The sequence below is a fragment of the Anguilla rostrata genome, chromosome 19, assembly GCF_018555375.3.
Source record: "Anguilla rostrata isolate EN2019 chromosome 19, ASM1855537v3, whole genome shotgun sequence".
Classification (NCBI taxonomy): domain Eukaryota; kingdom Metazoa; phylum Chordata; class Actinopteri; order Anguilliformes; family Anguillidae; genus Anguilla; species Anguilla rostrata.
In genome coordinates, this window is record NC_057951.1 from 169,715 (window position 1) to 190,751 (window position 21,037).

The following is a 21,037-nucleotide window of genomic DNA, read 5'->3' on the forward strand; positions in this document are numbered from 1 at the left end:
CTTGATTGGAATTATGATAACAGGCTTTCTGCTGTTTGGAGCTGGCAGCATCCTGATTTATCGCAAAATGCCAAAGGCGTTGGCAGCACTAATTGGGAAGCTGCCCGCCATTGAGGGAACGGGCAGGGCTGTCAACACTCAGACTCAAGCGATTTGTGAGCTCAATTGCAAACTGGATGCGATTGGATCGCAAATTCGCATGACGGATACCAACTTGGAGAAGTTGTCGGTTCGGCTCACTGAAATGGGCCACTAATTCGGATTATTGGAACAACGCTGAGAGAACCACAGGACTAAAGGTAGACGAAAAATGCAGAAGTCTGCCTGAAACCAAAACAATCCTTATCCTCATTGGCTCCCCCACATCGGCCTTGGAAGGCTGATATCTCTCCACTCTCCTGGATTGTTATGCAGACAGATGCTCGGCCCTACCACCACCTCCCTGCTCCTATGGAACTTTGTCTCTGGATCAGGACTCTTCGAGGTCGTCTCCACGGCAACGGCCGTGTCCTCGTCATCAGTATCAGACGGCAGAGACAATGTTGAGACTGTGGTGGAGATGAAGTCCATGGACTTACACACACACGCACATGAAGATAACACGCACACCACCTCCTACTCAACGCCTTCTTGGCTCCCACCCCCCCTCCCTCCCCCGTTACAGTGCAGTCTGCTGAGGGTTGATGCGATGCGCCTGAGCGGCTGCGCGCTCCCCCCAGTGTCTGTGCTGCGACACTTCCCCTCCCCGACACCCTACCCCCTACCACATGTGCAAGTCTTCGAGTTTTGTTGTAATGTTTGTAATGTTTGTAATGTTTTTACGATGTTGCTATGTGCTGAGGTTTTTCTTCGTTTCAATGAAACGAGTGCCCTCTCGTTTCATTGAAAGGACTGTTTTTTTCCTCCTCCTTCCTCCTGTTCTCTCATTTCTTATCTAATAAGTTGGCGCCGCAGATGGCTGCCTCGGTGTGTTGACCAAAACAAATTCCTCGTATGTGCAAATGTACTTGGCAATAAAATACGATTCTGATTCTGATTACTGCTCAAAATATTTCGGTTATATACGTTATTTTAGAAATTGAGTGTCTTTAAATAGGTTTGTGGTATTATATAATGTGGATATTTCATACTGTAATGTAATAGTTTTTGTGACGCATACAACAGTTATGAGGAGAGTGTTGGAACATTGCCAGAACGTGGTGGATGGTTGAAAATTGTTTTCATATCGTCCCATCCCCATACAAGAAAACGTACGAGTGTACAGAGTATAGAAATACATACAAGAGTTAATTATTACACATTTAGGTACTGTGCAGCATTGTGTGACACTATGTTTGCATTATGTTTAAATCTGATATCTATGTTTCATCTTAAACCTTCATAAGGGGCTCATATGCTTTACAATGGACAAAAAGCATTATATTCCTTTTTGGAAAGATTTTGGATTTGTTTCTGGACCCTTAGCTATTTTAGACCACTGTTAATAATTTAGACATTTTGGGTAGATTTGGAGATGCTGGGTACACTGCTTAGTTTTTGCTTCATAGATCTTTAGTAGTTCTACATATCCACCCTTAGATTTTATGAACTTGTGGTCAAGAAGTTTTTGATCCAGGACATGTATACTTTAACCCGCAATCTCTCAGTATTTCATTGTGAACTAAAAAAGAGCAAATTCATTTTAGATTTTTTTGCCTTGACCATTGCATTTGTGGCACTTTATTTCTTACAAAATTATGAATATAAAGTAATCTAAGCTAGTATTGTAAATGGTACAAATGTATTGCTTCATTTAAGCAATTCTTCTAGTCTATGTGGTGTTCACATCTGGAGTTATAAAGCTTTAAATAGGGTACATCCTAAATGGGCAAGGATTGACAGGTACTCTAGTGGGGGAGTGGTTGGGGTGGAGCTAACTAGCTATTGTTCCCACCCATTATCTCCCTGTGAGAAGTGTGAAAAGTTCAAGATCAAGGGGATTTTCTCTGCTACTTGATTTTAGGAGTACCAACATTCAAATAAGCATATCTTCTTCAACACACACACATTGATAACATTCTGAGATGTCAGAACTTTCATAGTAGTTATTCCATTAATCTGAGACAAACTGCTAAGTTCGTTTTGTTATGCAAATCACAATTAACAATTAACAATTAACAATTAATGATTAATTAAAATAGAACATTTTATTGTGACACTTTCAGCAAACATCGTTTTGACTGAAGATATTAGGCTACCATAAATTAAGAGCATACTGTAGGAAGACTGTTTACATGTAGCTTTGAACAAAAGAGATGGATACACAGGCAGCCAACAAACCAACTATGATTTATCTCACCTCAGAACTGTCAATATCAAATGAGTTGGAACAAGAACTATGATTGACTCAAATTGATCTGTGCAAGCTTTAGATTTGAGTATCAACACGAAAAGCATTAACAATAAGCAACATTCAGGTAATTACAGAAAATACAGAACAAACATTGCAACAAATCATATTCGCTATAATAAACTCTAATATATTGATAGATAGAAAGCTTATCTTTTCGAAAAATGTTTGATAAAGGCATTATTTTTATAAATTATATTGTAAATAAGAAAGGTAAAATTATGTCTTACAAACAACTAATCAATATTTATTGCAATGTCTGCACATTACAAAAATTTCATCAACTTATTGGGGCCTTACCACAAACATGGCAAAGAGAAATTGGTAAAGCAAATGGCCAGGAACTAGTTTGCCAGCCACATATAAAAACATTTTATTGGTCAAAGAAAACTATAAATAGAGAAATTTATCCATTTTAAGAGCTAAAACCTTGATAGCCACCCCTTACAAGATCTTGGATAGCTGTGAATATATGTTTGATGCCCCATTCCCATGGCATCAGGTGTTCAATTTGATATACAGAACACCAATAGACTCATCATTAAGGTATTTTCAATTCAAATTAATAAAAGGTTTTGGCTACCAAAAAACACTTCAGTATGCCTATTCTTATCTTTTGCTACCTGTTAGACTCAGGATACGAAGTGGAAGTACTAAAAAAAGGAAAAACTTGAAACATTCGACAGTCAGTCGAACGGTTTGAATGCACCGACTTCGAAGAAAAGACTCAAACTGTCCATCACTATTTGGAATGTTTTGCCCAGATTTCTGGCAAAATGCAGAAATGCCTTTTGGACGATGTCACTGGAAGTGGCTCTGGGATAACCTCTTTAATGTCTCCCGGTAAATACCAGATTTTGTCGCCGGGGTATTTCACTGCAGGATTGAAAAATCTGTTCTCCCCTACCCAACTCATTGTATCTACCTCATACTGTTTGCCAACAATCTAGAAGGAAAGAAAAAAACAAAAACAAAACACATTAATTCACCTGGTAATGAACCATGCACCTTTACTATTTTTTGTCAGTTTTTCTGCATTGGTGGTGGTAATTAATGTACAGTATGTATGTATATACCTGCGTTATTATACCGGGGTAGAGATCTGTGTCATACTCTACGAGCACCCCCATTCTGACATCCAGCCCTTGATGCTGCTTTCTTTCTCTCTCTGTCTGCCAATCTCCACAACAAATGCATTTTGGGTTAATGACACATTCTTATTTGCTTACAATAGCCTTCATATTCTAATATAGGTGCCATTCCCTTTTCAAGTTTCAATATAGTAATTAAATTGTGCAGCTTAAAGGGGAATGCCACCCAATAATAACAACAATTTTATAACTTAATAATTAACTTAAGCCAGTTCTTAACTTAATTTTAATCAAAAAAATGGTTTGATAAGAAAAAGAATAATTCAAGTTTAATTTATATAGTAAAACCAGTTTCTCACTACCGATATTAAGGTTCTCATTACTGAAACAGGCAATCAAATAGCATGGTAATGAGAATTGTGTTTTTCGGTAATGAGAAGGCCTTAGCCTTTTTGCTAAGAACTGTGTCCACCATGATGACACGGCACAAATTTTGCTACCAGCACTTTAAAGCTTTTGAAACTTTTAAAATGATATATAACTATATTTTTTGTGTTTTCCAATTTTTTAATAAATCAACATAACAGTAATGAAAACCTATAGTGTCGTGTACAGGGGTTACAGAAGAAATTATAGATTTTTAGAGGTAAAACAGAGAGCACAAACTCACCTTGTATCCATCTTCTTAATGCAGTGGTCTCCAACCCTGGTCCTGCAGAGCTACAGAGTCTGCTGGTTTTTGTCTTAACCTTAAAATCAGCACCCAATTGAAACCCAAGACACCAGGTGAGTTGAGTTAACTGTGTAATCAACTGCTCTAATTGATTCATGAAGTGCAGAGTCACTTTGAAAACCAGCTGACCCTGTAGCTCACCACGACCAGGGTTGGAGACCACTGTCTTAATGTCTTCTTACTGATGCATCATGGGTGTTACGACCCCATGGGTCTAGGGGTGCATGGGGTATGTAACTGGATGTTAATGGCCGGGAGATGTTAATGCTGTAGATATGGTAACAACAAAAACACAGACAAAGCAGCAACTCAGTGCACGGGTGTTTTATAGTGATAACAAACAAAAAGGTGCAACAACTACTACCAGACATACAACAACCCAGACACACACTACCAGGGTCAACGGATGCTGGATGTTGCCAAAAGAACAGAAAAACAAGCTAGCTAAACCAGAGAGTAAATTAATCTAGTGCATCAAGTACACAAACAAAAGGCCTATCTACTCTAACTAGCAGACTGAAAACACAATTGGTTGGCAATCACCCCTAAGGACTAGTGAATCTATACACAACATAGCCTACGGGCATATGTACAGGAGCCCCCAATCTTACCTGTCCCAAGCCTTGGAAGTGTACACAAAACAAGACAAGTTCAAATGAGTGGTTAACATAGTCAAAGACACAACACAAACAGTCAGACATCCATTGTTACAAACAGTTGGGGTTTATATAGTAGATGTGGCGATTTCTGATTGGTTGTCCAGAATTGACACGGAGGGTGGGGATTGGTGAAGGTGGGACTTGGTGGATGGTGATTGACAGGTGAAGGTAGGGAAGTCCACACAAAAGAAACACATGGCACGTAACAATGGGAGAATGAAACTTTATTTAAAAACTACTTCTAATTTTGACAGGAACTTAAATATTACGGTAATGAGAAACATGGACCCAGACACCATATTTTCTGCCTAAAATATATTTATTATTAAGACTGAAAACAAAATGTTTAAGGTTAAAACATATGTTTTAATATTCTTAGCACTATTTTAAATAGTTTTATTAAAATAATGTAATTAAAATATATATATATACATGCATTGTCACCTAGAATCTTATTGCGGATGCATTACGCAACAGGAGACCACCTTGGAGACACAGTCGCAAGAAATTGAGTCTAAAAAAACAAATCTGTGAGCGAGAGCATCCCACAACTTCTAACCATGGTTTAACCCCTGTATTAGTGAGTTAGCATCCCACAACTTCTAATCATGGCCTAACTCCTGAATCAGTGAGTCAAAGCAAAGTACCCAGGTATTTTGATTATTGCACAGGTTTCACATTCTACCAGTTTTATAACTTGTGTATGCTTTTTGGGATCCTCAATAGTATTACACGTCCACAAACAATAATTCCTCTGACATGCAAAAGGGATAATGGACACATAAAGAGCATGCCTTGTGTCAGTTTTTACTTGTCCTCATGAAACTGCGCAACAATTTTGATCTAAAAGATCTTTCCTTCAGGATCCATATAGACATGCCTAGTGTTAGCATAATTTTCAGTGCATGGATAGAATACATGTATAAAAAGCTTAGTTCTTTACCAGTATTGACTCATAGGGATGTAATCATGTCTAATATGCCATATGAATACAGGAAAGACTATTCGACTACATTTTCAATATGTGATTGCACTGAATTAAAAAATTGAAAGACCAAGCTCCCTACTCCTACAATGCCGGTCATACTCTGACTATAAATCTACTAACACTAAAAGGACTCATCGTATGTGATCCTTGTTGTGTTGTAATATTTGTGTCCACTCTGTTCACGGGGTCAATCACAGACAGGGAAAACTTTAACCAGTGCAACATAACCAAACTACTCCAGGATCTCATAAAATGTGGGTACTTGAAGAAAGGAGATGACTTTATGGCAGATAAAGGCTTTCTTATTGAAAAAGATGTTGAGGCATTGGGTCTGAAGCTGAACATTCCTCCATTTAAAAGATCAAATGTGAAAATGCCTGTTGGAGATGTACTTAAAACAAAAAGGATCACAAAGCACAGTGTTTATGTAGAAAGAGCAATTGCTAAAATTAACAAATTCAAAATACTTTCAGGTAGAATCCCAAACTCCAGACTAGGACATATAAATGAGATCTGGTTTGTTGTCAGTATGCTTTCAAATTTTCAGCCTCATATTGTTAGGAAATAGGCTTTATTCACCTGGTAGCTCAGGCCACTGCCAAGAGGGTAACTTCCTTCTCTGGTCACTTCCATTGGGGGCTGGTTGACTTGATAATGTAAGATATTGAAGAAACTGACATTCCTCTCAGCAATTTGATGTCAGCACCTATCACCTCTAAAAGTTTCCTGTGAATATAAACATATGTAATATTTACATTTTAGCACTAGTTATTTATTATACCTGTGTAAAGATCTTCAGGAAAACTGACTGCTTTTCCTGCAACCATCTATTTGGTTGGTATCTCATCAGTTTGGGTCTGCTCTCAACCCAGACAAATATGGGACTGGTTCCCTACTTGTGTTTCTCTATTGGAGGACAGAAATACATTTTTGAAAAAATCTACTTTTTACAGGGTAGCTGCACTTAGCCTAAGCTATTGGGGGGAGGGATGCAGGCAGACGGCAGGCCTCCCACATTCCTGATAACAACACCTCACTTCCCTGGCTTGGTTCCTCTCCAGCTACAGTGCCGATTGTCAGTTCTATCCTCGAGGAGAACCCCTGGCCCAGGCTTGGACCTACACCTAAGGCACGGATCTGTTCCACACCTGCTCCTTCGGAAGCCTGGATCGGCATCCGGGGTGACAAGAATCGAGGTAGGAACTCCTCACATACTCCACCTCCAGGGTCTATCCAACTGGGTAACAGGTTTGATGTGCTGGGGTATCTGGAGCAACACCTGTCCACTGTCGGCCTGGAGCCCATAGCCAGTCCAGTGCTGCTGCCCAGAAGGTCGAGTGGTCCCAGTACCGGGCCCAGTTTTAGGAATGATGCCCCTGGACCGGCAGCCCCTAATCCCCGTGGACGGCACAGGCACCCAGCCTCCAGGATGACCAGCTCCAAATTCACAATACATTACTTACATACATTAATGGACATTACTAAGGTCATTGTACATGTAGGGACGAATGACATCCGCAAGCAGCAGTCTGAACTACTGAGAAAAGACTTTATGTACTTGTTCTGTTCTTTGAAGAGATCCATGAGCACGGGCGTAAATTACGGGGGGGGGGTTGTAACCCCCCCTATAATCAAAACCGGCCAATACAACCCCCCAAATAATCATATCATCATGATGAACGAAAAATATTAACTGTTATAAAACATGATAAAGTGGTTGGTTTTCTCAATTGAATGTAATTAGCAAGCAAAGAATAACATTTTTTCAACCCTCCCGCCTCTGTATTGTAAGACATGGTTGTGCCGTAGCAGGCCGGCGCACAAAATGAGAAGAGGAGCAACAAAAGACCAACCAACAATTTTAAGTTGTTGGTCTAACAAAAAGAGAAAAACCTCCCCCCAACAGAGGGTATGCTACTGTAATGCTGCTACCACTCATGAGACAAATAATTGAATGAAAGTCTTATTTTTTGCTGTGGTTTCATTGTGTTAGCTAGCTAGACTAACCCAGAGCCATAGAAAGAGAGAATCGCGTCAATGGAGGGTCAAAACGCTAGACGGTCACGTGATTCATGTAGGCTTCAGATAGTTCCAAACAATCCTGGCGGGTGATTGTTCCAAAGATAACAGCAATAGAGAGAACAGCGATTTATGGTAACTAGTAAACAATATATGCATTAATTTACAATATATATGACATATATTGTACGTGTGTGTCACGGTAGTGGGGGGTTAGGACCCAAACGCAGAGTGAGGGGGAAAACCCAAAACTCCAAACGGTAAATAGAAACAAAGATTTTACTTTAAAAAACAGGAACTAAAGCAAGGAACAAAAGGCCTCGCAGGGCAACTCTCAAGAAACACAAAGAAAAACTTCAAAACACAGGAAACAAAGAAAGTCCAAAAATCCAAAAGCACGTAAAAACGGAACGTGGGCAAAAACACGGGAAGCTACTCTCAGGAGGAAACACGCAAGGCAGAAACACAATCAGAAGCACACACAAAGGATCCAGCACCTGAGTCATGGAAGAAGGGAACTTAAATAGAGAAGACACTGACAAGACACAGGAGGGCACAATGAACAATCAGGCCACAGAGAGGGAAGGGAAAACGAGACAACCCAAAAACAATAATAGAATAATTGAAAACAATAATACGATTAAACGGGAAAAAGGACAGAACTAAAAACTGAATCTGGCGGCCCAAAAGGGGAAACGCAACAAACCACAGAACCATGACACGTGTGTGTAGTTACATGAATATGTTTTTTTCTTTTTTAAATTAAGGTAAAAATTACCTCAAATTAGAGGATTAGTGTGACCAGCTAGCTGCCTTGTTGACATATCCCTTGGCTAACCAACGTGTTGCTTGCTACTGTATTGCATTGGCAATTTTAGACTCTTTTAAGGGTGCTCAAGCACACCTAAATGTAATCTCAGCACCCCTAAAAAATAATAATAATTATTATTATTATTTTATTTTCTGAAATCATTTTTAGCCCTTTCTAACGTTTTAATGATTGTAACGATTTTGCAAACTTGTCTGAGGGCTTAAATGCTTGTAAATTGAAAATCAGCACTGTTACAGTTCCTACCCACCCCACCCCACCCCTAGTTTCAAACTGAACTCGTGAGATGTAGCTAGGTAGTGAATTTAGGATTTCATGGCGCAGAAAAACACAAGTAAGTTGAAACGTTAGCAAATTAAATTGCTGAATGTTCTGACAGAGAACGTTGGGTCAAATCAATATTATTGTGCAGTTGATTCGATGTGTTTGGTGATGTATCAACGTAATTTTAGCGAGCTCACAAGCTAGCTAGCTAACGGTATAAAACTCATGTTACTTACTAGTAATTCATTAAAAGTATTGTAAATTAAAATATCATATATAAAAAAATATTAATGTATTAATTGTTATCCAATGAAATTAGTGATTTGGCAGGGGGGTTAAACACTTTTGCAAGGCACTGTAGGCCTATGCATGTCACATTCTCATTAGGGGCTGACCCTCCCCTAAAAAATTTGATCCTAGAATTGCCTCTGCTGTATTGCATTGCTTGTTTTTTTTTATTCTCAATGATTTTTAATGTATGTAACAACTGCAGTGCATCAAGAACATCTGTTGCTATAGTAACAGTACAATTAATTTTATAAAGTACCTTATTCAAGAAACACTAGGTAGGGGTTAGGTAGAAGCAGTCTATTCAATTCATGACCTCCAATATAAAAGGATTTCATTGACAAACAACAACAAGAAATCATTTCACCAACTTCCAACTTATTTCACCAACTCTGATAGAATCAAATTTCTAAAGTAATGCTTCCACTACAAAATGTATGAAAAATGATGACATTTATTTGGCAAACAAAAAAAGGTCAGATAACAACCTAAATGCATAGAAGGGCCATAACAAACAATTACCACAACAATGGTACCTTTACACCTTCATATAGTAGACTGACATAAATAAATCATATACAATTATATACAGCGAGTGTAAAAAACACTTATGTCTGCACTACAACAGTTCATTCAATCTCGTTCAGTGAGTGCAGGCTGCCTGTCTCGGCTCAAAGTCCGTTTCAACTCGACTAAAAGGTCCAATAGTTTGAGAGAACGGTTCATTCGGACATTCGAACTCGTTCAGACTCGGCTCAAAGTCCGTTTCAACTTGAAGTCCGAACGGTCCGATAGTTCGAGAGAACAGTTCATTCGGACATTTGAACTTGTTTGTTAATTCGGACATTCAAACTCTTTCCACGAGTGCAGGATGTCGGTCTCAAGTCAAGTTCAATTCAACTCGCTCATTCATTCGTTCATTCCATCTCGCTCTCGCTCATTCATTTGTTGTTCTGCTTGCTATGCTTTGAGCGCTGCACCTAGCATGGCAGGCAGCAGTTTTGAGTGGAAAAATGCAGGGAGAGTCCGATTGATGAGCACTTGGACGTTCGACAGGCTGATCCGGTACATACTGGACACTAAAAAGAGTCGTTCAAAAAGATTTGTTTGTTCATTTTCGCCCATCGCTAGGTTCAGGCGGACCGCACTTGGATGGAGAAGAGACTGGACTATTGCTGAGGAAGGGAGTTCTGAAAAAGTTAGATAAAACCAGATAAACGTTTGAAAAACGCCATGAATGAAAACAGCTCATCTTCCGTTTTCACTCTGTACCGCTGTGTGTGGATAAGCGGCTGTTTGAACGAGATATCGGTGAGCAAAAACGCAACTCTTTCACTACACATAACGGCTATTAGCAAAGCCACCTGCAAGCTACTTAGAGCTAAATAATTAATTTCTAGCCAGTTGTGCTAAAATGTTGACGTAGTTATCTTTAAATTGCAATCCATTTTGTTTGTATGTTCTTTCGAGGTGTGTGGAATCAATTTCATGTGCTTTCGTGCGTTCTTTGTGAGCGAAGCCTTTTAAAAAAATTGGCGTTTAATGAGTTAGTTTCTCATGTTTTTTCTTCTGACCACGTTTTTTATTCTTCAGTGTAGGCGCTGCCATTTTGTGCTGCTGCATTGTAGTGCTTGAGTTGCGCGACACGGAATTAGTGAGAAAATAATTCCCATTGTATTTAATTTATTTATTTCTGTTTTCTGTGCGTGGGAATTGTATTACATCGTTTTCTTTACTTGAAAACCAATGCTTACTTGAAAACCAGTGGCAGCCCTTGTATTTTACACCTAGGCCTTCAGTGCTATCCTCCCGCAATTAAACCGCCTTCCAATAACCTCACCATGACACTACGGCTATAGGCTATTGTCATTCGACGTAACCACCCCATATTCACAGTGACAGTAACCTTTATCGAGTGGAATAAAGTGATTTAACACAAGGCTCAACACCTATGAGAGTTACAATACACTAATTGCAGAGACATGAATACAAGGTGACTGAAACTATCAAGGATGTAGGCCTACCACTATTACGCAGTATGACAGGATGCTGCATCACAAATAGACATCGCATAGCACAAATCAGTGTGATTACTGAAGAAACAAGTGGGGCGCAAAACTTTCCTTTAAACTAATCATTGATCTCAAACTGTTTAAATTAATTTTCAGTGATTAACAAGCATGCAAACGATCTGACTAATCAATTGGAAAGTGACACACAGCTTCTTCGCATTGTGTTAGGGAGATTAAAAGAGAAATTAGATTTAGAAAAATCTGTTTTAATCACTAAGCAGTGGCAGAAACATCCCCTGATTTTCCTTGAGTATAATACAATTAATCCACACGGTAGATAACAGACTGGTGTGTCTTGTTTGTTAAGTGTAGACTACTTGGTGATTAAAATGTATTTTAACGGATAAATTGAATTTATGATTTAATCCCCCTAACGCAGGATGAAGACGCAATGTGTTAGGCTACTTGCCATTTGATTAGTCCAATCATTGGCACAACAACACCATACTTTTTCCTGAAGTGAGCCCACATGGATGAACGAGTTCGCTTTTTGGGGGGATATAATTCTTCATTACGGTTGGTATTAGAATCAGTGTCAGACATCGGAAGTTTTGTAAGGGACTGCAAATGGAGATGCTGTGTAGCTGTATAACAATTCATTAAGGCTGCTAGCTAATCATAGTGAAACAATTAGGTAAATTGTTTAACAAGAGCAATCAAGGCTTCCTCTTGTTAACCAGTTTACCTAATTGTTTCACTATGATTGGCTAGCAGCCTTAATGAATTGTCTCATAATAATTGGCCAGCAGCCCTAATGAAAGGCAGCTGTTACTTGTTCAAAAGAAGGTGGAATGTCTTAATCATTGTACCTGCACACTGAAGAAGCCAACATGCCGAAACGTTTGTGCATGATTCTGAATTGAAAAAAAACAAATAAAAAAAATAAATAATTTTTTTTTTTTAAAGCTTTGTAGCCATTTTTTTGAGTGCAAACCAATTTATTTTCAATTGATTATATTTTGGTATTACAATACCCTGTTTCCAGTCATTCTGTATTTCTCCAGTTTCTAAAGACTGTCTAAAAATACTTGCCAGTGGTTTAAAAATGATCTCACTAAACTCCTTTAGTACCCTTGGGTATATGCCAACAGGGCCTGCTGCTTTATTTTTATTTAGTTTATGTAATTCATCTAATACTTCAATATCCCCTATCTCAGTATCTGCCAAGACATTCTGAGTATTGAATATGCCTTCCAGCCTAGTAACCTCTTCTCTGGTACAACTCAACAAAGTAGCCATTTAGGACATCGGCAATAATGCCCTTAACCCTCTGGGGTCGAGAGCTCCGCCGGCGGAGCTTGACAAGATGAAATTAACTTTCGTTTCTATTTGGATGATTAACTTCACGTGCTGTTATCATACAGACGCAACAAAAACATTGACAGAAACCTTAGAATCGCGACTTTCCAATGCGCCCATTGGCAAATAATATAAATTGTTTTAAATGTTCCAAATTTGATTAATTAGATCATGTATGCTTCGCTAAACTTTACTCATTACTATGTGAATTTCGCTCAGCAGGAAGTCCGCCCAAATCGCATTCACATGTTAACAACATTATAATTACTCTCCATAGAAGGAGACTAAAGGAGGGGCGATGCGAGATCCATGTGAGAAATGCCAAGTCTGCGAAAGCGGGAAAGAATGTCACAGAGTGTCGCCTAATTCACTTCTTTTGAGGTGAACATTTCGTTTAATTTTGGAAAATGGTCCGTCCGGAAGCCGACACTGATGAAGAGCGGTGTCATTTCGAACAGCGAACTGATCCAGCTGAGGATCAACTTCATGCGTAAGTATATTTCTTATGATCATATTGGTAAATATGTGTACTGTATTGCAACGTATCTGTGTGTTTGTAGGAATATCCAGCAATGTAAATTTGTAAATTCCCACACTACGAACGATTCGAACTATTGCATCTCAAAATTATAGGCTAGGCTGTCTGCGTCTGGTTGTGTTAGAAGTATCAGGTAGACTGTATGTTTTTCGATCATATTCGTAATAAATAGCTCATGCCTGGCGTGTAGTGGCGTGGCTAGGATTCTAAAACTGATGTCCTTGCAGAATCGATATTAGCATACTCTAAGTAAGTTCGGGAAATAGCAATAAAATAACCACTTAGCTAAACAGACCTAGCCTAGTTCAGATTGAGGCATTGTTATTGATGAGTTGCGTGTAGTTTAGTTGGAATATCAGTGTTTATTTAGTTAAGCTAATGTTTTTTCGTTGATAGCTTGCATTATTTGTAAATGTGTGCTGTATTACATTCTCTGTGTGTTTGTAGGAATATTCACTAGTATGCGCGCTTGTAAATTCCCACACTACGAATGATTCTAACCATTGCTTCTCAAAATTATAGGCTACCTCTCTGCGTCTGGTTGTGTTTGTTTGGTTCTTTGTTTGTATATGATGTCACATTTCATAAATTTTGTTTTCATTAGTTAGTGGTTTGTCCCTTTTTTGTAAAGCACATTTAATTTTCACCTGTTGAAGGAAATGTGCTATATAAATAAAGTTTGATTTGATTTCACATTTCCTAACAATTTTGTTTTTATTATATTTGCAGAGATGTTGATCAGGAAACACGGCCTAGTTCACCACTAGCTAAGAGGCCAGGCAGACGTTGCAAGAGTACACCAGTCTCATCTCATCTTCCATGCAGTTTACTTCAATACACAATAAATGTGTAAAATCAAAAGTTGCCTTTGTTTCTGTCTGCTAAATGGCTCACTGAGTCTTTGTCTTAGTGGTGGGGAGGCATGCGGCCAGGTGTGAATAGCCTACTTAGCTGGCAGGTATTCCTACCCAATGCATATTCATTACAGAAAGGCCATTTGCCCTCCCATTCTCACCTGTTGTTGAAAAATAGTAGTCACAACACTAACTTTTAGCAATTTAATTTTTATTTCTCATTGGATTTGCTAAAATATTTTGTCATCTTTTGATACCCAAGACCTTGAAGAACACATTTCAGTGACCAAAAGTCTTATTCACAATTGTTTAGTGTGTTTTATTACAACATTCCTGTGCATGTTCAAAACTACTGTTTACAGTTTGTGTGTTTTTAGAGCAGTTTACAATCCACACATTATTATGACCTACTTACTGCTGCCATATTGTTGTAGCTGAGTTTGTGCTGAAAACAAAGATATGAAACACTTTGGAATCACTGTATATAAAGTTGATGACATTTACACAAATGTCAGAGCATCGCACAATCACCGGTGTGCCTCATTTTACCCTTAGACCCCAGAGTGTTAACTTCCTCTTTAACTTTCCTTTTCCAATTATAGTATTGAAAGAAACGTTTAGGATTACTTTCAGCATCTTCTGCAATTTGCCTTTCGGCTACCCTTAGTATTTTTTTAACCTTAGCACGCATACTACAATATTCAGCCTTATTACATTCAGTACTGTCATGTTTATATATCTTAAACAGTTTATTCTTTTTCCTCATAGTCTTCCGTATAGCGTTATTTATCAACTGTGGAGACTGCTTTTTCAACTTACTTTTCCTCACCTCTGGAATGAATTTACACTGTGCATCAAGTAAAACCCTTTTGAACCTGCCCCACTTTTCATTCACAGTCCTGCAATCGAGAAGTTGCACCCAGTCTACCTTACTTAATTCTTAATTACACATATTTTTAAAGTTGGCATGCCTAAACTTTTAAGGAGTTAGATGGGGCCCTCTTAGTTTGCCAAAATACTTCAAATCTAATTGTGGAATGATCACTTGTCCCAAGTGGTTTCATTACCTCTATACTACAAATTCTGTCAGAGTCATTACATAACAGCAGATCTAGAATTGATTCCCCTCTTGTAGGCTGTCTGACGTACTGTGCTTAAAAAAAAGGTCCTTTATAACATCTAAAAATTCCTCCTCTCCTTTTGCTTGTCTAACAGTCTCACCTCCTCTGCAACCTTGTTTTATATTTTCTAAGAGCATTGTATTCACACTACTGTCTGAAGCTGGTGGTCAGTCACACACTCCTATGTTAAACCTCTTCTCAGTATTATTGGTATCATTGACAGCTTCCATCTGGGCAGACTGCACCTCCCTACCCATTTCATTCTCTATCCTCCCTGCCCCCCAAGTCTCTAGTTTAAATAATCCTGTGCCCAGTGCAAAGGTACCCATCCGGTTCAGGTGCAGCCCATCATGTTTGTACAGCTCACTCCTGTCCCAAAATGAATCCCAGTGCCCCATAAACCTGTACCCTTCTTTCCTACAAAACGATTGTAGCCACGTGTTAAACCTCAAGATAAACTTCTGCTTCCCTCTGCTTGCACATGGTACAGGTAGAATTCCAGAGAAAACTACTGTGGAGGTTTTGCTCCTAATCTTCTCGGCTAATTCCACAAATTTGTCCTGCAGGACCTCAAACCTGCCTTACCTATGTCATTGGTCCCTATGTGGACCATGACAACTGGATCCCTTTCTTCTCTGGCCAGGAGCTTGTCCATGCATTACATTACATTGCATTATTACATTACAGGCATTTAGCAGACGCTCTTATCCAGAGCGACTTACACAACTTTTACATAGCATTTTTACATTGTATCCATTTATACAGCTGGATATATACTGAAGTACCTTGCTCAAGGGTACAACGGCAGTGTCCTTACCTGGGAATCGAACCTGCAACCTTTCGGTTAGCATGCGCTCAAGGATCTCCTACCTGGGTCATGGATAGTGTGGCTGCGCACATCAAGCACATTCTTCACAAAGTCCTTGAACTGTTTCTTGCCTGTATCCTCCATGGTGCACAATGCGGCTACCACTGATTCATCCATGCAGTTGCGACTGTTGAGAGTTACAAGATATGGGAAATCATCCAAGAAAGGATTGCCCATTCGTCTGATGTATCAGAGAGGCTGGCAGCCTGTTTCTGGAAGGTCTTCTGTGTTGAGAGACCCTGCTCATGGTGCTGGAAGTTCTTCGGGATCACTGTGTCATCATCGGGAAGGTATTCTTCTTCACATTTCTTCAGCAGCCTGGCCATCTCTGGTCCCGAGAGCATACATCATTGAAAAGCAACAGGGTTTTCTGTGAGCCCAACAACACCACCCAAACCTTTCACAATCTTGTTCTCCTGCTCGTGAGCCTGATCAAATGGGATTGCAGAGAATTTGTTTGTGGTCTTGGAAAGGACCCAGTGAGAACCCTTCTCAAACTCATCCTTAATAGTGTCGGGCAAGGGCTTCATATCCCTGATATGGACAGGCATCCACCGTGAGTAGTTCACATTCCAAGGCAAAGAACAGCGGTGTGAGTTCCTCCAAGACTTCCGCATACAGAGGGAAAGTCTTCTCTCTGTGAGCACTGATGAAGATGAGAATGAGGGTTTCCTATCTCATGATCAGGTCCCAGTACATGAAAATAGGACTCTTCTTCTGCATGTAGTTTCTCCAAGCCATGGCACACTCTTCATCTTTGGGGCCCTTGCTGAGCATGAAAGCCTCCCTCTGGAGATTGTGCAGGGTCAAGAGAGTCACTCGGTGGGCATGCCTGGATCGAGTTAGGTGTGCTGCCTTCAGATACAAGTCAGCCATGCCAGAAGATGCTACTTCTGCCTCTGTGCGGGCTGTAGTCCAGCCAGATCCTTCAAAGACATCCCCGAGTGTATTCCAGAGTGCCATTTCTGTGTGCAGACCACCTAGCATAACCACATGCACGTTCTCACCATGAGTGTCTGGCCATTTCCACTGTTCAAACTAACTTTGCCAGGGAAAACAGAGGCTGGTCAAATGTAGTGACTGGGATTCGTCCTGGATTCAGAAATTCAACAGCTTGTCTCTCAACATCCATGCCATGCTTGATCATAGCAGGATTGGCGGAATTCTCATAGAACAGAGGAAGGAGTGCAAATTGTGCTGGAGGGTCTTCTACCGGAGGTTGCATAGAGACATGATAGGCAGCCCATGTAATGGCATCTCCACTGGTGAGTTCTTCTGTCTCTAGAAGTGGCAGCGCATGCATATGCTCTATTCAGCTGTATTCCTCTGCTCTGGCCTCATCTAAGCAGCTCTCGACTGGAAATATGTCTCACTCTGGCACTGCAACAGCAGTGGTCTTCAAAGCTACGGCTGGGACAGATCCGTAGCTGTCAGGAAGAATGTGCTTTTCATATCCAGAAGGTGGTATCATAATAGGTGGCCTGCTCTCACCAGGTTCGGTCTTTGTAGGCTGATTCCAGTCCTGTGGAATAAGGTTAGGGAATGGTTGAGCTGGGGTTGTGGTCTAGGTTGTCCAGGGCGCCAACAGTAAACAACCCTTTCCAGAGGCTAGCTGGAGACACCACTCCATCTCCTACAAAGCATTCACAGGTAGAAGTGGCGATCCAGTCCTCAATCTCCATAATCCTGTCGTAAGAAATGCTGATGCCTATGTGGTATAGTCCATGAGCCAGACCCCCAAATTTGGGCCATCGGTACTGTAGGATATGTAGTGTTTAGATTTTGGCCTTACAGAGGGAAACGGTAAATAAGAACAACAATCGCCAACAGTCCCAGCCTTATATGCCAAAATAGCATGGTGTGACAAGAACTCGGCAAATAAAAAAATCAGGATAAAGCCCAGGTGGCCTGTAAACAGACATAAGGAAAAAGGACTGCGTGCTACCACTTAGTTTAGCTAGATCAGGCTGTACAGAGTTCATAGTAAGAAATTCAAAAGAGGAAAACGTATTTCCACACTCAAAGTGGAGTGATAAATAGCTGCAACTCCACCCCCTCTGCCTGATGGATGTGACACCTGAGTCCTTACAAAACCCTTACACTTACACCCTTACACTTCATTAAGTGCAACATATTCATCAGGTCTTAACCAAGTTTTAGTCAGACACAGTACATTGAGATTATGGTCCACAATCAATTCATTTACAAGATCAGCTTTAGGAGCGAGTGATCTGACAAGTAGTCCTATTTTTAAGAGTAATAGATAAATTGGAGAATGTACCTGCATGCATTTGTTTGAACAGAAACCATTATAGCTATTCAACTTGAGTACACTGTATGTGTGTGTGTGTGTGTGAGAAGGGGGGGGGGTGAGACAAAGAGAGACGATATATCAGTTTGAACCACTATCCTACACTTAAAGCATAACTACAATAAAGGTTATCTTTAACAAAACATGCACTTCAAGATCGTTTAACTTACAAAATCTCCACATTGCATATATTTTCCATGAATATTCTCCACGCGTCAGTGTGGAGAACACAGACTACATGTCTCCACATTTTTGTCTGGCTTCTTCTACAGCTGAAGAAAAGAATTGTGTTCTCATGCTCCTTCTAAGCCTGACCCTTTTTAATAATTTTAAATGAATTTGGGTGAGTGTATGGTGGGTATAACCAAAAATGAATGTGAGCTCTATCAGTAATGGGGATTAAAAAATATTGAAAAAGCAATACAAACAGGTGTGAAATAAATAAAATACAATTAGCCTATCAGTTATGCAGTCCTGCAGGTTATTAGATAAAACATTCCTGAGTGTTTGTGTTTTCGATTGTTACTAACATCAAATATAACATCTGTAAGAGGGAAATTATACTGGGACCCAGAAAAGGCTGACATTTGAACGAGCCAGCATGCTGGGACGCAGCGTGTACTTCAAAGGACCCGAGAGCCTTGTGGTAAAACAATAAGTCACTCGGACTTCCTCTGAATGGGCAGGCCATTTGGCTCTCTGGAATGTTACCACCTGGACACAACCAAGATAAGGGGAACTAGTCTCTTTGCCTGTGGTTGTGGGTGTGGGTGTTTTGGGGTCATAAAGGGTGAAATGACCGGCCACATGGCGGGACAGTGCCCTCATTTGGGCCCCTCTGACATTCCACTTTGTATTTCTTTTCTGGATCTGGACTTTAAATCATCTGTTTATCCTATTTACAAACCCCAGAAAACCGTACAAACCATGCACATGTTTTCATTGTATTATTGTATTATGCATTATGTAATAATAACATGGATTGCATGTACAATGGTTAAACAAAAGGGTATTTTCATGACAACTGCACCATAATATTACATCCACTTGACATGTTTAGTATGGACATATTCAGGAAAATTATAGCAATTGAATGAAATATGTTTCATACCAAATAGAATTTAATAAAACATAGTTTCAATAACTCAGGAAAAAACTAACACAATGGAATGTCCTCTCTGGTAATCATCTCCTTTTCCCCATTTCCCCACCAATTGTTTTAACAACCTCCTCCAAATGGTGGGGGCCGGAATTAGAGATTTATGATTCGGACAGGTTAATTTATGGCAATGCCGCCTAGACCAAACGCGGGATTTGGCTTAAAAGGAAGGGAGACAAAGCAATCGAGGAAGATCGCAATCGACTTCCCGCACTGCGCATACTCGATGTTCTGTGTGTAGCTAAACAGGCTGGTAAGAACTCTTTTACTCTGTATTTCTGTTTTTAACCTTTATAATTGATTTTGGAAATTGAAGATAATAACCTACCTGCCTGTTCAATAAATTCTTATTTTTAACTTGCGTGGTCTTCATGACTCTAATCCATTTTATCTTCTTTTCAGCCGAAATTCCGTTTAAATACTCAGGGGGGCAGTTCGGACGGGGACCTCCTGATCAGGGGTCTAGTACAGTAAAACGTCTTTAGTGGGGTCTTCAAGTTAGATAGGTGACCACGATCTGCCTGTTAAGGGATTGGTGGTATTGGTTCTGGTGTTTTGGCTTAAGAGAACCCATGGGCGTAGTACGCCGGTTCTTGTCAAATTCGCCTGAAGGAGCCCGATAGATACACACCGTCCTGGCTCATAACTGTCTATGTACTATCCATGTAAGCCAGGCATGGAAGGCATGTATTATGGTGGTCAGCCTCCTACCCTCTGGATTCCTCGCCGAACTGAGATTTAACAATAATGCTAAACCCGGGAGCATATATTGAGGAATAATGGCACAAGATAGAGTCGAGTGTAACCACTCCCAAGTTCCACGTATAGTTAAACCCAAATTTTAAATTATCATATAAAATGGAGTCAGATTTAATACGAGGGTAAAACCTAGTAGGCTAACTGTTACGCTTTCTTGCTGTGGTCATGGATATATCTGTTGTGTTGTTCCGCGCATTTGTGAATATTCTGATGCTCCCATTGGAATATTGACAGTCCGGCGACAGATCGGATATATCTCTGATGACAGCATAGCCCCGTTTACGAACGGAGAGTAACCTGAATGCTACTGATCCGTTTCAGGCCAGCTTTAAGCGGGATATGAAGCAGCGCCTTCATATCTAACGCGTGGCAACGGAACCAGTGCATTCTTAATTATAATTTTGCCCTGTTCTTACGAACAGAGGAAAATAACTAACATCTCCGGTTTTGAATCACACCAGCCAAGGGAGAACACGCGATACCTTCCCCTCCAGCTACAAACCCTCATTGGTCTAGCTGTGAGGTGTTTACACATCAATATCACTAAAGAGTTTCGTGTTACAGCAAAATATGTATGTGACACACACTGGGTGTTTCCAGGAAGCTAGTTGTGTATAAAGACAGGCACATGTATAATGCAGCATATCCTGTAACACAGAGACCGCAACACTGGTGTATCAGACTGATCAACACGACCTGTACTGACAAACCTGCCTGCAAACATGGCCAGCCAAAGCTCATGTAGTGGTAAGTTTTTATTAATAAAAAACTTTTAAATCTTTTAGAACTGATCCTC

General features: G+C 40.0%; 1 protein-coding gene and 1 long non-coding RNA gene across 3 annotated transcripts in view; one reads left to right on the plus strand and one right to left on the minus strand.

Moving 5' to 3' along the window:
• Positions 1–2,205: 2,205 nt before the first annotated feature.
• LOC135245762 (uncharacterized) lies at positions 2,206–5,077 on the minus strand. Its single transcript, XR_010327385.1, has 3 exons — positions 4,151–5,077; positions 3,466–3,569; positions 2,206–3,335 (listed from the first exon to the last, which is right to left on the minus strand). It is a non-coding gene; the product is annotated as an uncharacterized LOC135245762 (long non-coding RNA).
• Positions 5,078–20,862: 15,785 nt separating this feature from the next.
• Positions 20,863–21,037, plus strand: part of LOC135245722 (GTPase IMAP family member 8-like) — a 46,801-nt gene continuing 46,626 nt past the window's right edge. For both annotated transcript variants that reach the window (XM_064319018.1, XM_064319020.1), the window contains exon 1: positions 20,863–20,988. In XM_064319018.1, coding sequence (XP_064175088.1) covers positions 20,964–20,988 — 25 coding nt within the window. In that variant the 5' untranslated portion in view covers positions 20,863–20,963. The remainder of the gene's footprint in view (positions 20,989–21,037) is intronic.